The sequence below is a fragment of the Mirounga leonina genome, unplaced genomic scaffold, assembly GCF_011800145.1.
Source record: "Mirounga leonina isolate KUSES-001 unplaced genomic scaffold, KU_Mleo_1.0 Mir_176, whole genome shotgun sequence".
In the NCBI taxonomy this organism is placed as follows: domain Eukaryota; kingdom Metazoa; phylum Chordata; class Mammalia; order Carnivora; family Phocidae; genus Mirounga; species Mirounga leonina.
In genome coordinates this window covers 54,738,302-54,751,179 of record NW_023270454.1, presented here as the reverse complement: position 1 = coordinate 54,751,179, position 12,878 = coordinate 54,738,302, and the positions used below count along the sequence as shown (strand labels likewise).

The 12,878-nt window shown below is 34.3% G+C and overlaps 1 protein-coding gene across 1 annotated transcript in view; it reads left to right on the top strand.

The window, feature by feature from the left end:
* Window positions 1–12,878, top strand: part of HSPA4L (heat shock protein family A (Hsp70) member 4 like) — a 53,258-nt gene that overhangs the window by 19,711 nt on the left and 20,669 nt on the right. The window contains exons 5-12 of the mRNA XM_035023094.1: window positions 955–1,054; window positions 1,422–1,555; window positions 3,200–3,444; window positions 3,582–3,658; window positions 4,497–4,648; window positions 5,094–5,200; window positions 7,694–7,827; window positions 9,531–9,730. Of these exons, the coding sequence (XP_034878985.1) occupies window positions 955–1,054; window positions 1,422–1,555; window positions 3,200–3,444; window positions 3,582–3,658; window positions 4,497–4,648; window positions 5,094–5,200; window positions 7,694–7,827; window positions 9,531–9,730 (1,149 nt within the window). The remainder of the gene's footprint in view (window positions 1–954; window positions 1,055–1,421; window positions 1,556–3,199; window positions 3,445–3,581; window positions 3,659–4,496; window positions 4,649–5,093; window positions 5,201–7,693; window positions 7,828–9,530; window positions 9,731–12,878) is intronic.

The following is a 12,878-nucleotide window of genomic DNA, read 5'->3' as shown; positions in this document are numbered from 1 at the left end:
TACACAGCACACAAGGCTCACATGCAGGGGGAGGGGCACGAGTAGGGTGAGAGACAGGGGAAGAAGCTGACTCCCTGCTGAGCACAGAGCCCTCAGCAGGGCTCTATCCCAGGACCCTGAGATCATGACCTGAGCCTAAGTCAGATGCTTAACCGACTGAGCCACCCAGGCGCTCCTACTTAATTCTCTTTTCAGAAATCTGTCTGTAGACACAAATCAAAGTGCTTCTTAGTTTGACAGAATGAAGTGTATGTAAATCTTAACTATAAGTTTAAGTCTCAGTTTATCTTTTGATAAAGTCTTTAATTAACATTAATTAAACATTTAATGTTTTTTTGGTGATTTTAAAAGAAGCACAATGCTCCTCATAAGTCCTCTGCAATATAGTTCCTGCCTCGCTTTGAGATAATAGCCACTGTAAACCTTTGGGTACTATATTCTCCTGGGTAACATATACCTACACAAAAATCATGCTACACATGTCCTTTTTTCTGATGCAATATAGATACTGTTCCATGACCATTCAGATCTGCCTGATTCTAACAGCTACATAAGATTCCATTATACAAATATACCAAGATATATTTAATCTCATTTTAACAGTCTTGGGCTTTCAATTTTTCATTATCAAAGATGAACAAACATTTTTTTTCCATAGAGCAGACCCAACACAAGAAGGATTTAGATGAACATATTTTGGAAATCCTGAAATATTATTCCATCTTATTAATTGCTTTAAATTTGTGTTCATACTTAGGTCAACACTTTATGGTATAGAAATTGCCAGAAAGTAAAAAACTAGTATTTTTTTTCTTGTTTATTTTATTAGAACACCATTCTTTGCCTCAAGCCCTACATAAGTTTTAGAGCAGTTATTTTACATTTTTAATTGATGAAATGTTTAAAATATAGTACATCAAACCAATATATTTAATTACTGTTTTAAAATACCAGATTCCTAGCTTTTTCACTGATGCTGAGAGAAGATCTGTGATGGCTGCAGCCCAGGTTGCAGGTTTAAATTGTTTGAGGTTGATGAATGAAACTACTGCAGGTGAGCACTTTGCAATTTGAAAATCACTGTCAGAAAAACTGTTCTAGATTTTGGGGTTTTTTTTTCCAATTAATATAAAGCATTTATCTTTTTTTAAACTCATTATGTACTGGCTCTTGTAACCTTTGGTTTTTGTAGTACAGTATTTTGCTAGAAGTTAAACATGTCTTACATTTGCTGTAAGAATCATTTATGTTATAGATGGATAGAGAAAAAATTAAAAACAACCAAATTATAAAAAGTTATTTACTTTGAAACTAATAATTTATATTACTCTCTATTAAAGTGCAGTATCAAAATGACTTATCTTTTGTTTTCCACGTGATTGCTATCCTGATAGTAACGTGATTTCTTTGTTCTTACACAGTCGCGCTAGCATATGGAATTTATAAACAGGATCTTCCCCCATTAGATGAGAAACCAAGAAATGTAATATTTATTGATATGGGACATTCTGCTTACCAGGTCTCAGTTTGTGCTTTTAACAAAGGAAAACTTAAAGTAAGTAAATAAATGATTTGCTATATATAAGTTTAATGGTTAAGAGCATGTAAGACAATATAGAGAACTTAAGTGCTCTGCCACTTAAAAACTATGACCTTGAGCAAGTTACATAACCTCCTTAAATCTCAGGCTCCCCACTTGAAGATAATATCAGTAATTACCTCAGAATTTTTGAGGACAAATGAGTTAAGGTATATAAAATGCTTGGAATGCCTTATACTGTAATATGTATTAGCTATTTTTATTATTGTCAAGATGTTAGGTCACCTATCAGGGAACATTAAGTACATTACTATCCATAAATATACTTAGGAAACATTTTGTAAAATGATTCCCTTTGTTTTATAAACTTTCCTTATCCAGGAGTCCTAATCAGAATTTTCTATAATGTGGCATCATTTAGTTCTGTGTGCTCATCTTAATAGTTTGTATTGGATTTTATATTCATTTTTATATTGATCATCATATCCATACTTACGTTCTCTCTCTCTCTCTCTCTCTCTCTCTCTCCCCCTCTCCCCCTCCATTAGTCACATGTGTAGAAGTTACTTAGAAGATGAAATACTTTCGGTTATCCAGTGGACCTTTTAGAGCCTTTTGTCTCACAGTTTATAGTAACATCCTTGTAATCAGAAAACTCAAAGGAAATGACTCATAGTGAATATAGGGTAGTTTTTTGTAAATTGTTTTAATCTTTGCTATTTAGTCTTGAATTTTAACTTAAGAACATTTTCCTTCCTTCCTTTTTAGTAGATACCTTAGAGTAACCATATCTGTGGCCCTTCTGTCCAGAAGGATGCATGTTTGCACTAGTCACATACCAACACAATTTTGCATTTAATTTTGGGTAGTACTGGTCCTAGCAAGAAGTCGATCCATGAATTCTCCATACGAGTCTTGGGATGACATCCCATCACATTAGTTTACAGCTTTCTATAGGGCTTACTATTGTTCCATCACATATCCTTGTGAAAAAAACCTGATGAGCCACACCAACGGTGGGGTTCTATTTTTTAAGTGACTAGTGTAAGTAGTAATTTGTGCTCTCCTTGGAGAGAGACTAGATATCTTGCTCCTGCATTTTCAAGAGGTTTAGTGTTGAAGTTCTATGACTTGTCTACTCCTCTTCCGTCCATCCACTGGCTGGGGCTCATTGCTCAACAAGTTTATTATATTCTTGTCTCTCCTCTTCACTTTTTTTTTTTTAATAGTAGTCAGAAGGCCTAATTTCGGACCTGTAATCTTCGGATTGGCTTTTCTTGGTTGTTTTGTTTTGTTTACATACTTAGGACTTACTCCCTGAACTTGGTTTTTGGCCTACCTCTTCAGTGCTATTGTAGAACCAATGGATATGAGATAGTGAAGTTTTAATTGTTGTAACTCAGTTATTTCAGAAATGAATTAATTTTAATTATATATGGATCTGCATCCCAAAACAGATAATTCAGAATGGGTAAGTATGTTGGCTAAATATAAGTGATAATTGATATCAGCAATAGCAAGCTTTGACACCCCTGTGATTTTTCACAAGTTCTTTGGCTTTGACTTTAATTTTAAAAGGTTTTTTTTTTTTTTTGGTTTTTGTCTTTTTGAAAGCATTTATATTTCTGAAAATTCAGTTCTGGTTTTTTGGTTAAACAGGTCTTGGCTACCACCTTTGATCCATATTTGGGTGGCAGGAACTTTGATGAGGCTTTAGTAGACTACTTCTGTGAGGAGTTCAAGACCAAATACAAGATAAATGTGAAAGAAAATTCTCGGGCCTTGTTGCGTTTATATCAGGAATGTGAAAAACTGAAGAAGCTAATGAGTGCAAATGCATCAGATCTTCCACTGAACATTGAGTGTTTCATGAATGACCTTGATGTTTCTAGTAAAATGAACAGGTACAGTGTATGTTTTCAGTTTAAGAAGTGTTGGCTTATTTTATGTTTAGATCATGTCTGATTTTTTTCATTCTGTTTAGAAGATATACTTGAGTTTTATATCCCAAAATGATGAATTTTATTTCATTTTCCCACAGGGCCCAATTTGAACAATTATGTGCTTCCCTCTTCACCAGGGTTGAGCCACCATTAAAAGCAGTAATGGAACAAGCTAGTAAGTGTAAATTACTAGACTAACCATCAAAATTGTATCATGGCGTTAACTCACTTGAATGGGGTAGGAAATGGTAAAAGCAATAAAAACTTCTATTTGTTTTTTGAAGATTTGTACTTCTCATTTTAGAGAGGGAGATTATAATTTCATTCATAAGAGTAAGGGCACTATGAATCTGGGTTTATGAGAACAACTCCTGGCTCGTGTTATTGTTTACATTGTAAAACTAACACTAGTTATATTTGGAGGTGTTTATATGTAAGTAAAGTCTAAGATGAAAATAAAGTAGAAATGGGACATGATTGCTTTTTGTTAAGATTTTTGGTAATCATTACTTTCTATGGGTATTTGTGAGGTGAAAGTTAGAAAATTGAAGGACTCTGAAGAGCCCATGAGGTACTTGTCTGTTCTTATTGTCACTCTGTCATCTGGTCCAAGTGCAGTGCCTGACACATAGATAGTTAATATTTATTAAGTTTTGCATTTCTCCAAAATTTGTTTTTATCTTCTTTCTATTTAGTCTTGTTTTGAGCAAAAACAAAATCCATTTTTTTAAAAAAGTACTTTCCAAGGTCTTTTGTTCACATTTTTATAAAGACTATCTTATTTTTCTCAATTAAAAATATTTTGGGGGCGCCTGGGTGGCTCAGTTGGTTAAGCGACTGCCTTCGGCTCAGGTCATGATCCTGGAGTCCCGGGATCGAGTCCCACATCGGGCTCCCTGCTCAGCGGGGAGTCTGCTTCTCCCTCTGACCCTCCTCCCTCTCATGTTCTCTGTCTCTCATTCTCTCTCTCGCAAATAAATAAAATTAAAAAAAAAAAATATTTTGTTTTACAGACTTGCAACGTGAAGACATAAGTAGTATAGAAATTGTAGGGGGAGCAACTCGAATTCCTGCAGTGAAAGAACAAATCACTAAATTTTTTCTTAAAGACATAAGTACCACATTAAATGCTGATGAAGCTGTTGCACGAGGATGTGCATTACAGGTATTTTTCCTTTTTTTTTTTTTTTTTTACAGAGTATATTTTGCCAGAAAAATGGTGATAGGCCTAAAGGGACCTTTTAATATTATCTGTTCAAACCACTTGTCAATAGGCTAAAATAAATTAAAATTATTCCTGAAAGATAAGTCTTGTGTCTTTCCAATTTGTTTTTAAACTGTCATGGGACAATATGTGTGTACTGTAGGGAAAGAACATTTACTTTTATGAATTCTTGTAATTATTCCCATTTAAAATTCTTTTTTCAGATTTAAAAATATATTTTTGTAAGGTCATAAAAATACTCTTGACACTTCAGCTGTAACCAAAAACAGTAATTTTTAGGATGTAACAATTTTATTGCAAGGGCTTTATTAAGCAGTTCAATCAGGGTAACCTATAGTATGTTTTGTGTTTGTTGATTTAAATATGGTATACATCTTATTTTCAGTGTGCGATTCTCTCACCAGCATTTAAAGTGCGTGAATTTTCTATAACAGACCTTGTTCCCTATTCAATCACATTAAGATGGAAGACCTCTTTTGAAGATGGAACTGGGTAAGTTACTTTTAAAGCCTTGGTTAGAGAGCTTGTTGTAAATAACCAATTGAACCTACTTTCTGAACTAGAGGAATTTACGCTTCTAAAACTCTCAAATACTTTTAAATAAGATGTTAGAGAAAATGAACTATATTATATAATCTGTAAATCATGATGGCATATTTTTAATTAGTATTTTTTAAAATCATATTTTCAAATAAAATCGCAATATGGCAATATAAAAACTTAAAAAACCTGCATCTGCCATACCCCAACTCCTACTTAGCCCATTTTACAAAGTTAATCATTGTTAACAGGTATGTTTATATCTGTCCATTTTTTTGAATATCCAAAAATAAAAGCTGTTCTTTCTAAATTACCTGAGTGTCTCCAGTGCAACTTGCTTTTTAAAATGTCTGTCATTTTAAATATGTCACAGACAGTGACTATTTTCTCAGCAATTGTGTGTGCCATAATTAATTTAACCAGTACACTCTAAAATCCTATTTTTTTCTGATTCAAGCAGTGCTATTAGGAACATCCTTGTACACATCTTCTTGTTTAGTTGTGTTTAGGATATCTGTAAGTTAACTATATAGGACTGAAATTGACCCAAAGGATATGAGCATTATTATAATCAGTATTGCCACATTATTCACCAAAAGGATTATACTAATTTATATTCCTTTTAACATTGCTGAATTATCTGTTGTAGCTCATTTTCTTCTATGCTTTTAAAGATAACATTCTGAAAGTGCAAATAAGTACTTTGTTATTAGATTTGCATTTCTGACTATTATGAGCCACAGTCTTTTCATGCTTTTATTGACATTTACATTTCCTTTTCCATGAACTACTTAAGATTTAAATAGCTTCGCTTCCCTACCAAAATAAAAACTTGTGTTTCAAATAATGTATTTGACTACTTTTCAGAGCTTATAATTTGTACAATAAGGTAAACCTGTATTTAGGTTTTGACGTTGCTTTTAATATTTTGTTCTGTGCTCTATACATCTACACCCCCAAGAAACTAAAATTTTCGCACAAATTCTGAAAATATGGATTATCAGTCTGATCTGAATGTTTTGCAGAGCATTTAAATGGCATGTCCTAATGTCAATTTTGAGGCAAGAAATGGTGTTCTTTAAAAGAGTTAACTTCAGAGGTTAACTGGCTGGCTCAGTTGGAAGAGCATGCAACTCTTGATCTTGGGGTTGTGAGCTTGAGCCCCATGTTGGGCGTAAGAGATTAAACTTTATTTTTTTTTTAAGATTTTATTTATTAGAGAGAGAATGAGAGTGAGCATGAGCAGGGTGAGGGGCAGAGGGAGAAGCAGACTCCCCACTGAGCAAAGAGCCCAACACAGGACTTGATCCCAGGACCCTGGGATCATGACCTGAGCTGAAGACAGACACTTAACCAACTGAGCCACCCAGGTGGCCCTAAATAAATTTAAAAAGATAATTAAAGTTAATTTCAGTTAAAGATAGTGATGCAGAAAAAAATTATAAGAAGCATATGGGGAGTTACATTGAAAAGTAAACCTATCCTAGTGATTACAATAAGAAAGTAAAAGATAATGTAGGTTCTTGAAAACTAGGATAGAGGGAAAGATCCATGGATATGAGATTTGCAAACCTTGCATAATGAATAGGGTGATGGTATAGTATTATAGAGTGAGTTTCTGGGCCACTATAAACAATAGTTATAAGCCATTTCTGTTAAACTATTTAAGAGTGGGAATTGTTATGTAGGTTTTAAAACTTCCTCTACTGGAGAGGAGGAAATACTAGGACATTATTACATCAGTTGAAAAAATTGGAATATGGATTACATGTTAAAGTATCAGTGTAAATTTATAGTTGACAGCTGTACTGTGGTTATAGTAGAGAATATCGCTGTTAGGAAATACACATTGAAGTACTTAGGGGTAAAGAGCTATAATGTATGTAACAACCTCCACTGGTTCGGAAAAAGATACACATGTACACGGAGTATGCACTTAAGTGATGAAACAAATAGAATAAAATGCTGACAGTAAATCTAGGTAAAAGATATACAGGTGTTCCTTCCTTGTGCTGTTTTTATTTTTGCTCCTTTCTGTAAGTTTGAAATTAGTTTCAAATAAAAGTTTTTTTTAAGGGAGCTAGAATAAAAAGGGTTACATATGACAAGTATTTATTTTGGAAACTAAGGGGTAGGATTTGGTCCACATATGTGAACAAAAAACTAATTCCTGTATATTAGCCTCAAAATATACCTAATTGCAGTTAATTTTTCTTTCTTTCTTAAGATAGAATTGTCTGTTACGATGACAGACTTTCTAAAAACTTTGAGCCATAAACCTATCAAATTGCATGTTCATAGCAAAACCAGTAATTCTTTTTCTTTACATTTGTGGGTAGAGGTTTTTACAGTTGCTGCTTTTGAATTAGGAATGACATGGATTCTTTAATTAGATTCATAGAAAACTTTCTATTTGTTTTGAACTGTTTTCCCACTCCATTTTAGGGAATGTGAAGTATTCTGTAAGAACCATCCTGCCCCATTTTCAAAAGTCATTACTTTCCACAAGAAGGAACCATTTGAACTAGAAGCGTTTTATACTAATTTACATGAAGTGCCTTATCCTGATCCAAGAATTGGTAAGAGAACTCAAGAAAAAAATTTCACAAACTTTTGCCTTTTGTAAATTATTAATATTTGAATCAAGGAAATAAATTGATATTCGAGCTAAGCTAGCACTGAAAGCAATACATTTTTTTCTAAACATGCACTTTTAGTGCTCACAGTTTATCCTGAAGTAACAGGTTTGAGTATTTTTAATTCATTCTGACTTCTCTATTTAAAATGCTCTGTAATTTGCCTGAAAGGTTTGGGTGAGGGTCATTTTTTATGGAAAAACTCCTTAATCAGTAAGTTGAAATTGTGCTGCCAGACTGACCGTATATATCCTGACTTGAAACTTAGGTTCCCTGGCAACAACTAGAATTCATGTCATTGGATTAATACAAAAGTGAGAATTGGGGACTGTAATAACTGTTTTAGCTGAGTAATCTTTTTTAGAGATATAAAACAAAGTACGATTTTTATAACATTTAAGAGAAAGAATAATTTATAATTCTTTAAATTTCTATTTGTATTGCTTTTATTGATAGACTAAAAAGGGAACAATATGAATATCTCAAATACGTTATTTAAAGCAGTAGAAATAAGTTAAGGAAGGTGGAATTAGTTTGCCAGGGCTTCTGTAACAAAGTACCACCAACTGAGTGGCTTAAAGAGAATTTGTTGTCTCCAGTTCTAGAAGCTAAAAGTACGAAATCAAAGTGTTGACAGGATTCCTTCTGAGGGCTTTGAGGAAAGGATCTCTTCCACGCTTCTGTCCTTGGTTGGTAGATGGCCATCTTCATGTTCACATGACATTCTCCCTGTATGTGTATCTGTCTCCAAATAAGGACACCAGTCATTGGATTAGAGCCCACCCTGATAACCTCATCTTAACCTGATTACCTCTGCTAAGACTCTTCAAATAAGGTCACCTTCTGAGGTACTTGAGAGTAAGACTTCATATTAATTTGAGGGTGAGGTCTCAATTCAACCTATAACAAAGGTCAACCAAATTTTTTACTTACCAGTTTTTCTGCCTAGTATCCTCTCTCTACTATGGATATCATTATATATTATGGGTTTTTAAAAATAAAACAGCAGAGGGGCACCTGGCTGGCTCAGTTGGAAGAGTGTGTGAATCTTAATCTAGGGGTTGAGTTCAAACCCCACGTTAGGTGTAGAGATTACCTAAAAATAAGATCTTTAAAAAAAATAATAAAAATAAAATAGTTTCTTAAAGTGAGAAGTTAACATCTCTGTAGGTATTAGTAACTGAGTAACTTAGCAATTTTGTTATAGGGTGAAATTTTTTAAAAATTGCTTTATTCGTGAATTACCAAGATGGTTATGGTTTGCAAGACTTACAGCAAAAGGATAATGTCCATTTTGTTTCCAAACCCAGAAATTGGATTTTGTTATTTTGGTTTTAGGATAGCAGTATTATAAAATACTTAAAAGCTATATTGCCTTGGGTCAAATTGTCCTTTGTTGAAATTCCAATTTACCTTTGTCCTAGTATTGATGATTTGGGGCAGGCTGCTTAACCCTTCTAAATCTTAATATTAGGTTTATTAAGATATAAAAAAAAGGTGATCTAGGGTTAGTGCATTTTCCACAGTAATTATTCTGGATATAATTTATGATTATTTGCCATCATCTGAAAGATAACAGTCAAAATTATTGAATGAATAGGTTAATTGGAGGCCCATGTACTGATGGAAGCTCTTTTTTCCTTAAGGGAGCTTCACTATTCAGAATGTTTTTCCTCAGTCTGATGGTGATAGTTCCAAAGTGAAGGTTAAAGTTCGTGTTAACATCCATGGAATCTTCAGTGTGGCCAGTGCATCGGTAATTGAGAAGCAAAATGTGGAAGGGGATCACAGTGATGCTCCTATGGAGACAGAAACTTCATTCAAGAATGAAAGCAAAGATGATGTGGTATGTAGAAAACCTATTGCAAGGTTCCTTTAATAAATATTTAATTTCTTAATCATAACTGATACCTTAATAGTTGAAAATATTAATCTCTGAGATTTTATTGTAGGAATCAATATAAACTTTTTTATATGAAAGCAAAGAATGATTTTTTTAAGGATAATTTTAAATGCTGTACATCTTTCACATTTTAAACTCTTCAGAGGTTTTGCATCTTTAATAGCCTTATATGAAACTCGTGTGTGTTTGGAGTCATCTTTCCTAAATTCTTCTTTATTTCCATTAAAAACATGTATTATGGCTAGCTTTTTAGCTTACAGATAAAACCATTCAGATTGATACATTTTGAACTATACATGTACCCTTTTTTTAGATAAAGTATGTGCTTAATAAAGAATTTTTCTGGGCTAAGGGGATATCTGTGGCATTTGAACATAAGAGTGTGCTGTACAGGGCGCCTGGGTGGCTCAGTTGGTTAAGCGACTGTCTTCGGCTCAGGTCATGATCCTGGAGTCACAGGATCGAGTCCCGCATCGGGCTCCCTGCTCGGCAGGGAGTCTGCTGCTCCCTCTGACCCTCCCCCCTCTCATGCTCTCTCTCTCTCTCATTCTCTCTCTCAAATAAATAAAATCTTTAAAAAAAAAAAAGTGTGCTGTACGTTCAGTAACGTTAATACAGATTTTAGACAGTTTATTTCCTTAGGAAAGAGTTACATGACTCTAACACTGTGTTTACTCTTGGTATATTATAGATGCAGGAATCACAGGAGAACATGATATATTCCATTCCACAGAGGTTTCATCTTTTTATATGTATACCTTTTATAAGTTATTTTTAATGGCATATTAGGTTATTTTTGTTCCAATCATAATTGGAGATCTGGCCTAGATTTTTTGTGTATTCGTGTATATCAAGAATGGATTTTGGGGGTGCCTGGGTGACATGGTTTGTTGGGCATCCAACTCTTGATTTCAGCTCAGGTTGTGATCTCAGGGTTGTGAGATCAAGCCCTGTGTCGGGGAGTATGCTTGAGATTCTCTCTCTCTCTGCCCCTCCTGCTCATGTGCTCTCTCTCTCTCTCAAATAGAAGAATAAAGCTTTAAAAACAAAATGGATTTTGTTTTGTTAAAGTTCAAGACTGAAAGTTTATCTTTTTGTCTGTTTTTATTAATAATTACTCTAAAATCTTCCACAGTGATCAGAATTCTCCTGCTTTTTAAAGTACCCATTTAATGATCACAGCATTTTCTTTCATTCTTTTTCCCGTGTATTATTTTGCTATTACATCCTTCCTTGAATTGAGAAAAGAAATGTCCTAATCTGTTAGTAAAGAGTAAGAATAATAGGTGAAAAATTTTCCTTTTTTTTTTTTTTTTGAAAAGTTAGTTTTCTTAGTTGGAGTTCACAATAATTTAAGTCAGACATGTAAATTTAATCCATTAAGATTTATTTTTACTAAAATTGAGAGCACTCTGTATGCCTTTAGGATGAATTTTTCATAACCATTTCAGTTTTCTTCACCTCTTTTTCTTAAAAGTCTCTGCTGAGACCTTTAGTTTTCTCTGTATAGCGAATCCTAGGCACTAAAAACAATAATATGGCACCCATTTTTCTCCCACCTCTAGCATTTATTTGCTGCTTTTATTTTGTCTGTGGGCTTGAAAGAATGATCGGGATGTGGACTTAAAGGATTCACCTGTGAATAAAGGGTATGACATAAATAAAAGTTATGACATCTGCTTTGGCCATTCAAGAGACTTACTTGCCTACTAAGAGTGTTTTGGCTTACAGGAACATTTCCAAGTAGTTGATGTTCCCATATGAGGGATTTCTTCTAGATAAGTAAGATGTTACTAAATATTCTTTCTACAACATATATAATCAAGAGAAAAAGAAAAGTTAAAATTATGGATCATATCCTTGGCATTTTTGGCAAGCACATTTTTTTTTTTAAAGATTTTATTTATTTATTTGACAGAGAGCGAGAGCAGGAACACAAGTAGGGGGAGTGGGAGAGGGAGAAGCAGGCTTCCCGCCGAGCAGGGAGCCCGATGCGGGGCTCGATCCCAGGACCCTGGGATCATGACCTGACCCGAAGGCAGACGCTCAATGACTGAGCCACCCAGGCGCCCCATTATCTCCTTTTAAATCCCTACCATAGCTGGATATAATAGGTGTTGAATAAATTGTAGTTTATTTCCAAATCATTGCTAACAAGGGATGATGGTTGAGTATCCTGTGTAGAAAACATCCTGTATGCTGTATTTCTTAATGGTTTTCTCTAGGATTTTTTTCTTTAATTCTGTATCCAGAAGTTTAAAAGCTAAGGCTACGTACCATTATAAAGTCGTTTCTCCCTTCCTCCCAAAAAATGTGAACCAAATCAGAGTAGACTTTGGAATAATTGTTTCAATTTTAGAGGAGAAATTTAGATGGTAATAAGTTCATTTTACTCTTCCCTGCCTGCTGACACTGTTGCCTCTGACATAAACCCAGTAAGTAGCAGGAGTCTTTTTTTTTTTTTGGCTTTTGTGTGAGTCAATTTATGAAAGATTATTTTATTATGGACCTCTTTTTTTTTTTCCCAGTAAAAATTAAGATAGCTTTGATTTTCCTGAGAAAATCATAACAGATTGCTGATTTTTCTTCAATATAAAGATGTCTCAAAATTAAGTTGAATATTTCTAGGTATATATTAATATATGGTGATACTAAGAAGTTATTACAGCTTAGGCTTTATCACAAAACCAGAGGTCAGAAAGACTATATGCTATTTATTGTACTAATTTGATTTTACTGTTCCCCAATTTTTGGCCATTTTTTTCAAAATATCTGATTTCCAGGGTACCTGGGTGGTTCAGATGGTTAGGCGTCTGCCTTCAGCTCAGGTCATGATCTGAAGGTCCTGGGATCGAGCCCCACATCAGGCTCCCGGCTGGCTCAGCGGGGAGCCTGCTTCTCCCTCTGCCTCTGCCTCTCCCCCTGCTTGTGCTCTCTCTCTGTCTCTCTCTCTCAAATGAATAAAATCTTTAAAAAACAAAACAAAAAAAACCCCCCAAAATATCTGATTTCCTGTATGTACCAGGCACTGTTTTAGGCACTGAGGAAACAGTGGTAAGCAAGGAAGAAAAGGTCCCCATCTATCTGTAAC